Raw genomic sequence first — 9517 nt, 5'->3', positions numbered from 1 at the left:
CCTCCAGTTAAAAAAACGAGTTTATGAATTTCGCTTTTTTTTCAACTGCGGCTTTATTTAACGTATTACTGCTCTTTCTTCAACTGTTTTTTCATTCCACATACAACCACCACGTCTCCGATATGCGTCATCAAATTTTTCCCTGTTCTAAGCTTCAGCAATGTTTGAAATTGATCATATAACATAATAGCTTTCGCATGAACATGAACTTACAAAAAAAAAATCCAATTATAGCACAAATATATAGCAAGCGATTTTCTCTAGTTTAACCAATAAAATTAGAATTAGCAGTAAAACGAGGACTATGATCATGCTTTATGAAGAGCACCAGCAGTAGACATTACAATGGAAGTGAGAGGTACTCAAGAAATCGGATCTGTTTCATAGCATAATACTAATATTTACGCACAAGGAGATATAACTCATCGATTAGAAGAAAAAAAGAACAATTACAATACATCAGATATCACATATTTGCTGTTGTTTCCTTAATTTCTTCCAGGGTAATTACCTGCGCAGCAAGAAAACCATCACATTCGCATTAAACGAACACTAATGATTACTAAATGTAAAAACCCATAAAAATTTGCAAAAACTATATCATAATAAGAACAGTTAGTAAATTTGGACTCAAAAAAGTGATTCGTTATTACCTGATCCTTGCCGGCAAAGTCATTTTCTGGAGTAAGAAAGAGCATGCAGTGACACTCCTTCCTGCCAAGACAAAATCAAAGTTACAGGACTCAATTTACAATAGCATGGGAAACATCACATTTGTAGGAACAATAAATAAGCAAAGAAAAAAAAAGATGCTCATTTATCATGCTGGAACCGGCAGCATACGATGAAAATTTACACTAGCATGATCAAATTGTAGAGTAGAATATTTATTTTAGCATGATTTAAAGCTTTAAAATAGGACAGATATACATGAGAATGTCAAAGGCTCAAGGGCAACCAGTAATGGTCTATCTTACATATTTATATGCATAGCAGCAATGCCAAATATTGGGAAGCTTTGATTTTTAAACTTTTTGACAAAAAATAAACTATATGGAAAGTGACTATGCTGCCAAGAACGAATTCTATGCACGTATTCTATATAATCCTCTCAACAAAGGTTCATTTCGCCCCTCCAATTCGGCACAAAAGATCAAAAGAGTCTGAATTTGTGGTTTTGGATATAAGAAACTCACAACTTGCAAATTTTGGGTCAATTCACACCCTAATGTAACCTCAATCTTGATAGCTAAAGGTGTAAACTGACTCAAAAATGTCAAGTTGTGGGTGTTTTTGTCCAAAACTACGAACTTGGACTCGGTTTATCGTTTATGCCAAACTGGAAGGGCATAATGAACCTTTATTGATGATCCTCTACTATATATCCTTTACCACTAGTTTTATTTTTCATGATTGCATTAGCAGCAAATATGCAGTCACCAAGATGATCTATTGCAATATCTTCTTCTCTAATTCACCCTATGGCGGCTATTAGCATGCGATGTATGCACAGATCCAAAGATTCACTTGTTATCCCATGTGATTCTGTATGCCTAGTAACACACCTAAAATCTTCTTTTTCCCTAAGAAATATCATCTCAACCCAGGAAGTAGGCTTTCAATACCATGCTTGTGGTAAAGAAGATACTTCAAGAACAGGTTCTTATCTCGAGCTATTCTAATAACCTACACTTAGTTTATAGTTATTTTATCTGGGCGATTCAACTTTGCAAATTACCAAAAATGATAAAATACTCTATTACAACCGATGAGTATGACACAGTCACATGCTCATGGACTAGTGTAAAGGACATATACTAAAATGCTATTACTATCAGGTAGCTAAACCTCCATAACCATAAGCAGGACAAATACTCAATAGAAAGATAAAGCAAGTCTCTATGCACTTTCAAACAGAGCTAAAGTCTTTCAGAACTTCCAATAGGATGATGGTAGCAGATGTGAAACATGGCTAACATGTTTCAAAGAAACAGATGACTAAAAGGCAACAGTGCTGTAACAGGAGTTAAGAAAGACATGTACACTATAGTTCGGAAATTGCAAGAATAAGCAAACATAAGTCTCCAAGTTTATAACCAATTGAGGCTAAAAGAATGTCAATTTCGGAAGAGAATCGAAATCTTAGGTCAAACAGTGAACAAAATTTCCCGTTTAACTGCAATTCATTTAAAAATGTTCTACATATTATCTACCGTTACTACTTACACCTAATAATTCATAACGAAAAAATATTAATGTGTGCACCTTTCTCTCATCGGAACGCACGGACAATTCCAAAAACCCTGACCCGCTTCGGCTGGTTTATCATCATAATGCCTGTAAATCCAATTGGTCATGTTCAAGAATTTCCGGATGCCTAAAATTTAAATAATTCTCAAAATAAATAGAAAAAAAAGCTAAAATAATTACCTACAAGGACAAAGAGGTGCACCCAATGTGTCTTTATGTTCTGCCAAACCCTAATTCCAATTCAAAAATGAAGAACACATAAACACAAAGAAAAAAGTCCCGGATTTACGAGCAAACTGTTCCGAAAATTATACCTTAATGACAACAGAAGTAACACCCTTATCTACACAGAAATAAGTTCCGGATTTACGAGCATACTGCTCCGAGAATTTCCTCATTAACTCTACTGATTTATCCGATGGTTCAGCTGTTCATAAATTAAAACATTAATAATTAGAAACATAGTAAACAAAAACATCATTACATTACAATTAAATTAGATTAACTACTTAATGACTACAATTACTAACTCAACTGAACATAAGGGATAATGAAGAACAATTTACCTTTGGCTCGGATTAGGGACGACGGCGCGCGGCGGAGACGGGAGGGTCTGGGCGGAGAAATGAAGGAATTTCCATAGCTACAGGAGCTTGCTTGAAGAGTCATTACAATTAGTTATTGGGAGAGTGATGATTGATTACCGTTTGTTTTTTATTTTCGATTTCATTTTGCTTTTCTATTAAACTTCTTTTTTTATTTTATCTCTAAATTTTTTAAGGAAATGAAAGCCATTCATTATAAAAAAAATATCAACCAACAAAGTATACAAACCACAATATATTTTTGGATGATGTAGGGGTAATATAAATGATTGGAATGGATAATTAAAATGTGTTATGAATAGTGTGTGAATATTATGGATGACAAATTCAAAGTTATCTATCTAATTAGGTGAAAATATTTCAACCCTCCATATTTGACATGCATGTAAATGCATTAATTACATGGTGGGTGAAATTGCCTATAAATAGGTTCCATTCCATGTAAAATTTACAATTGAAAATACTCATCAAAGAAGTAAAATTCCTCCCAAATATATGCTCTCTTGTTGCATTATTGTGATCACTAATTATTAATTAGTTTAGTCTATAAACATTATTTATATTATCATTAAATTTATAACACGTTATCAGCACGATCGTTCTATTAGTTTACGATTCTCTAATCCAAGAAAATTCGGTAAAGTATTCTAAAGGTAAATCTCTAACTTTAATACTTGTCTAATTATTTAATTAATGGAAGGTTATACCTCCTACAAATTTTATTTACTTAATATTTAATTTATTATGTTTATATCTATGTTATTAATTTTTATATGGAAGGCTAAGCCTCCTATAAATAATCTTTTGATAATTTAATTTTAATCGTTGATGCTTGAGTGGTAATCCCCTTGCTATAAACGATTTTATTTAGTTGACACTATTAGTATAAATATAAATATTTTTATACCATAATTAAATTTAATCCATTGTTGTCCTCATCTAAATAATTTTATTCAAAAAAAATATAAAATAACCTAACGGCTACATAACGGTAACAAACGGCTATATAACGGTAATAAAACGGCTATATTTTTCTCTATATATACTCACTTTACTATTTATTTTCACTACACAATTTTTCATCTCTTAATCTTCAAAAATTCAAAAATGAAGCTATTTTGGATTATTATTATTATGTTACTTAATTTAATACTCATTGGTATATTTAATCTTCCGTGGAAAGAATTTTATTTATATTTAGGTATTTTTGTATTTATTGTTCTACCTTTACTAGTTGCTGCAATAATTGTTGATTATGCATATTTATAAGCCAAAAATATGATGGTTGTACTTGTTTGTTTACTCTTGAAAATAAATGATTATTATTTCTATGTTTTTATCGCATAAATAAATATTAGTTCTAATTATATTTATTTTTCATGTGATAGTTTAATCATGTCAAACCTTACAAAGCTTGAATTTACGGCACTTGATGTATCTGGAAAAAATTATCTGTCATGGATACTAGATGCTAAAATACATCTGCAAGCCTCTGGTCATGAGGACACTATTAAAGAGGGAAATAATGCCTCTACTCAAGATCGTGCAAAAGCAATGATCTTCCTTCGCCATCATCTTGATGAAGGATTAAAAAAATGAATATCTCAGTGAAGATAATCCACTTGTTCTCTGGAATAGTTTAAAAGAACGCTTCGACCATCAGAAAACTGTAATTCTTCCAAAAGCTCGTTATGACTGGATGCATTTAAGATTGCAGGATTTTAAAAGTGTTAGTGAATACAATTCTGCAATATTCCGAATTAGCTCAAAGCTAAAATTGTGTGGAGAAACAATTACTGATGAAGATTTATTAGAAAAAACATTCTCCACTTTTCATGCATCTAATGTGGTACTCCAGCAGCAGTATCGTGAGAAAGGGTTTAAGAAATATTCAGAGCTGATTTCTTGCCTTCTAGTGGCTGAGCAGAATAACGAGCTGTTAATGAAAAATCATGCGGCACGACCCACTGGTTCTGCTCCATTTCCTGAAGTAAATGCGAGCGCATATAGATCTCCTCGTGGTCGTGGTCGTGGCCGTGGTCGTGGTCGTGGTCATGGTTATGGTCGAGGTGGAAATAATTACAACCATGTCGGTTATAATAACTCCTTTAAGCATAAGAATCACCACCAGAAGTGGGATAAGAAGGAGGAGAAACAAGAAAACAGAAACAGTGGACAATACAAACATCAAGTGAAAAATGTCGATAGTAAATGTTATCGATGTGGCATGACTGGGCATTGGTCGCGTACCTGTCGTACGCCCAAACATCTTGTTGAGCTTTACCAAGCTTCCCTCAAGGAAAATGGAAAGAATATAGAAACAAATTTTGTTGCTGATGATGATTTTGACCACAGTCTAATGCATAATGACTCTATAGACATGACACATTTAGATGTTTCTGATTTTCTTGAGAACAATAATAATGAAAACTAATCCAGCATGTATTGTAATGTTTTTATTATTTACTTATGTATTGTTGTGTTATTCTATAATTTCTTATGATGAATTTTTCTTTGTTTGAATTAAGAAGCATATGGATAATTCTCAGCATGTTGTTTCGTCCAAGTTCAGTAATGAAGACATATGTCTTGTGGATAGTGCGACAACCCACACTATACTCAAACACCAAAAATATTTTTCAAATCTTAAAAGATGTCAGACAAATGTCAGTACAATATCTGGTAAGGTAAAATTAATTGAAGGCTCCGGAAGAGCTACTATTCTATTACAAGGGGGAACTGTACTTACCATTAATGAAGCATTATTTTCCCCCAAGTCTCAAAGAAACTTGTTGAGTTTTAAAGATATTCGTCTGAATAAATTCCATATTGAGACAAAAAAATGATGATAATATGGAATATCTTCATATTACAACAAATGTTTCAGGTAAGAAGCATGTAATTGAAAAATTACCCACATTTTCTTCTGGTTTATATTATACATATATAAATGTGGTCGAATCACATATGGCTGAAAAGAAAAAGTATTGTGATGCTTCAATACTAAAATTATGGCATGAAAGATTGGGTCATCCAGGATCAATAATGATGCGGAGAATAATTGACAGTGCACGAGGACATCCACTGAAAGGTGAGAAAATTCCCCAAGTAAGTAATATGTCATGTACAGCTTGTTCTATTGGAAAATTAATTGTGAGACCTTCACCGGCTAAAATTGAGAATGAATCACCTTTATTTCTTGAAAGAATTCAAGGTGATATATGTGGGCCAATTCATCCACCATGTGGACCATTCAGATACTTTATGGTATTGATTGACGCATCCAGCAGATGGTCACATGTTTGTTTATTATCAACTCGCAATGTTGCATTTGCAAGATTTCTTGCCCAAATTATTAAATTGCGTGTTCAATTCCCTGATTACACAATTAAAAGGGTAAGACTTGATAATGCTGGTGAATTCACATCTCAAACATTCAATGATTATTGCATGTCTGTTGGAATCACAGTTGAGCATCCTGTTGCACACGTACATACACAGAATGGTTTAGCTGAATCTCTAATTAAGCGCCTTCAGCTTATTGCTAGACCATTAATGATGAGAACTAAGCTACCTATCTCTATATGGGGACATGCTATATTACATGCTGCATCATTAATTCGTGTTAGACCTAGTGCATATCATAAATACTCCCCATTACAATTAGCATTTGGTCAAGAACCAGATATTGCCCATCTTAGGGTTTTTGGTTGTGCTGTATACGTGCCAATTGCACCACCACAACGCACAAAAATGGGTCCTCAAAGAAGATTGGGAATATACGTTGGTTATGTGTCTGCATCCATAATTAGGTATCTTGAACCTTTAACAGGTGATGTTTTTACAGCACGTTTCGCCGATTGTCATTTTAATGAAGAAGAGTTCCCACCATTAGGGGGAGAAAATAAACAATCAGATAAAAATATTGCATGGTGTGAACCTTCATTATTGCATCTTGATCCTTGCACAAAACAATGTGAAACAGAAGTTCAAAAGATTGTGCATTTGCAAGCTGTTGCAAATCAATTACCTGATGCATTTACAGTTACAAAAAGAGTGACTAAATCATATATACCAGCAGTTAATGCCCCTGCTAGAGTTGAGATTCCAAAAGAGAATTCTGAAAATAAAGTCGCTCATGAATCAAAGACACGCCAGAAGCGTGGAAGACCGATCGGTTCAAGAAATAAAAATCCTAGGAAAAGAAAAGGAGCAGAAAATCTCGATCATGCTAGCAAAGAGAAAGGTGTTCCTGAAGAAACACAAGATAAAGAAAATACTCCAGAAGAAGAAATAAATGAGGTTAACCAAGGCAATGCCCCAGAAGAGGATATGAATGTAATTGATCAAGACAGTACCCTAGAAGAGGACACAAATGAGAATAACGAAGAAATCTCGATTAATTACAATAATACAAAGATTGTTTGGAATCGAGACACAATGGAAAATATTGACGAAATTTTCTCTTATGCTGTTGCATGTGATATCATAAATGGAAATGAGGATCCCGAACCGAGATCGGTTATTGAATGTCAAAATAGACATGATTGGGATAAATGGAAAGACGCTATGCAAGCTGAATTAGATTCTCTTAACAAGAGAAGTGTGTTTGGACCTGTTGTCCTCACACCTAAAGATGTGAACCCGGTAGGTTACAAATGGGTCTTTATACGAAAACGAAATGAGAAAAATGAAATCACAAGATATAAAGCTAGACTTGTTGCTCAAGGCTTTTCTCAAAGACCTGGAATTGATTATGATGAAACATATTCTCCTGTCATGGATGCAATTACATTTCGATATTTGATCAGTCTTGCAGTTTCTAAGAAATTAGAAATGCGTCTCATGGATGTTGTAACAGCATACTTGTATGGATCGCTAGATAGCGATATTTATATTAAGGTCCCTAAAGGATTTAAAATGCCTGAAGCATTAAATAGAAAACCCAAAGAAATGTATTCAATCAAATTGCAAAGATCTTTGTATGGGTTAAAACAATCAGGGCGCATGTGGTATAATCGTTTAAGCGATTATTTGATAAATAAAGGCTATGTGAATAACCTTATTTGCCCATGCATTTTTATCAAGAAATCAACATCCGGATTTGTGATTATAGCTGTCTATGTTGACGATTTAAATATTATTGGAACAGATAGTGAGATCAATGAAGCAAGTGTGTACTTAAAGGAAGAATTTGAAATGAAAGATCTTGGAAAAACCAAATATTGTCTTGGTTTACAAATTGAACATATGCACAATGGTGTATTAATGCATCAGTCAAATTATATAGAAAAGATCTTAAAACGTTTTGGCATGGATAAAGCAAATCCTTTAAGTACTCCTATGGTTAATCGATCACTAAATGTTGAAACTGATCCATTTTGTCCTTGTGGAGAAAATGAGGATATTCTTGGTCCTGAAGTACCATATCTCAGTGCAATTGGAGCACTTATGTATCTCGCTAATTGCACTCGTCCTGACATATCCTTTTCTGTCAATTTATTGGCAAGATTCAGTTCAGCTCCCACGAAGAGACATTGGAATGGAATCAAACATATATTACGTTATCTTCGTGGAAGCACTGATCTTGGTTTATTTTATTCTAACGATTCAAATCTAGAATTGATTGGTTATGCAGATGCAGGTTATTTGTCTGATCCTCATAAGGTTAAGTCTCAAACTGGATATGTATTTACAAGTGGAGGTACTGCAATTTCTTGGCGGTCACAGAAACAAACAATTGTAGCCACTTCCTCAAATCATGCTGAACTTATTGCATTACATGAAGCAAGTAGGGAATGTGTGTGGCTCAGATCAATAACACAACACATTCAAGAATCTTGTGGTCTTCCAGTCCATAAGAGTCCAACTGTTCTATATGAAGATAATGCTGCATGTATAGCACAAATCAAGGAAGGATACGTCAAGAGTGACAGAACCAAACATATACCTCCAAGATTCTTTTCATACACTCAAGAACTTATAAAGAATCAAGAAATTGACATCCAGTATGTTCAATCAAATAATAATTCATCTGATCTCTTCACGAAGGCACTTCCTACAGCAATATTTAGAAAACATGTTCATAATATTGGAATGCGCCATCTGCGAAATACATGAAGGATTATCTCTGTTGCAATGAGGGGGAGAAATTACGCACTGCACTCTTTTTCCCTAACTAAAGTTTTTATCCCATTGGGTTTTTCTTTAGTGAGGTTTTTAATGAGGCAGTACGACATAGCGTAATTTAGAATAAACATTTTGTCATCCAAGGGGGAGTGTTATGAATAGTGTGTGAATATTATGGATGACAAATTCAAAGTTACCTATCTAATTAGGTGAAAATATTTCAACCCTCCATATTTGACATGCATGTAAATGCATTAATTACATGGTGGGTGAAATTGCCTATAAATAGGTTCCATTCCATGTAAAATTTACAATTGAAAATACTCATCAAAGAAGTAAAATTCCTCCCAAATATATGCTCTCTTGTTGCATTATTGTGATCACTAATTATTAATTAGTTTAGTCTATAAACATTATTTATATTATCATTAAATTTATAACAAAATGTAGCATTTCATTTAATTTGCAACATATTTGAGCTTAATTTACTTATAATTGAAATGAATTTGATTTTAAATAAGCGTTAATGTCAT

The 9517-nt window shown here is 33.5% G+C and overlaps 1 protein-coding gene and 1 pseudogene across 1 annotated transcript; one reads left to right on the top strand and one right to left on the bottom strand.

The window, feature by feature from the left end:
- Nucleotides 1-284: 284 nt before the first annotated feature.
- LOC126674954 (ferredoxin-thioredoxin reductase catalytic chain, chloroplastic) lies at nt 285-3015 on the bottom strand. The gene is made up of 6 exons (XM_050369507.2): nt 2817-3015; nt 2565-2677; nt 2431-2480; nt 2266-2337; nt 654-714; nt 285-511 (listed from the first exon to the last, which is right to left on the bottom strand). Exons 1-6 carry the CDS (start codon nt 2917-2919, stop codon nt 467-469), a joined length of 444 nt encoding a protein of 147 aa, XP_050225464.1. The 5' UTR covers nt 2920-3015; the 3' UTR covers nt 285-466.
- Nucleotides 3016-4090: 1075 nt separating this feature from the next.
- On the top strand, nt 4091-5301 carry LOC126671707 (uncharacterized; annotated as a pseudogene).
- Nucleotides 5302-9517: the final 4216 nt, after the last annotated feature.

This window comes from Mercurialis annua, linkage group LG3 (genome assembly GCF_937616625.2).
Source record: "Mercurialis annua linkage group LG3, ddMerAnnu1.2, whole genome shotgun sequence".
NCBI lineage: Eukaryota > Viridiplantae > Streptophyta > Magnoliopsida > Malpighiales > Euphorbiaceae > Mercurialis > Mercurialis annua.
This window is presented reverse-complemented; position numbering and strand designations above follow the sequence as displayed.

Coding starts and splice junctions, on each gene's coding strand:
- LOC126674954 (XM_050369507.2), bottom strand. CDS start 2,919: ATGACTCTTCAAGCAAGCTCCTGTAGCTATGGAAATTCCTTCATTTCT. Junction 2,678..2,816: donor GTCCCTAATCCGAGCCAAAG/GTAAATTGTTCT, acceptor ATTTATGAACAG/CTGAACCATCGGATAAATCA. Junction 2,338..2,430: donor GCACCTCTTTGTCCTTGTAG/GTAATTATTTTA, acceptor TTGGATTTACAG/GCATTATGATGATAAACCAG.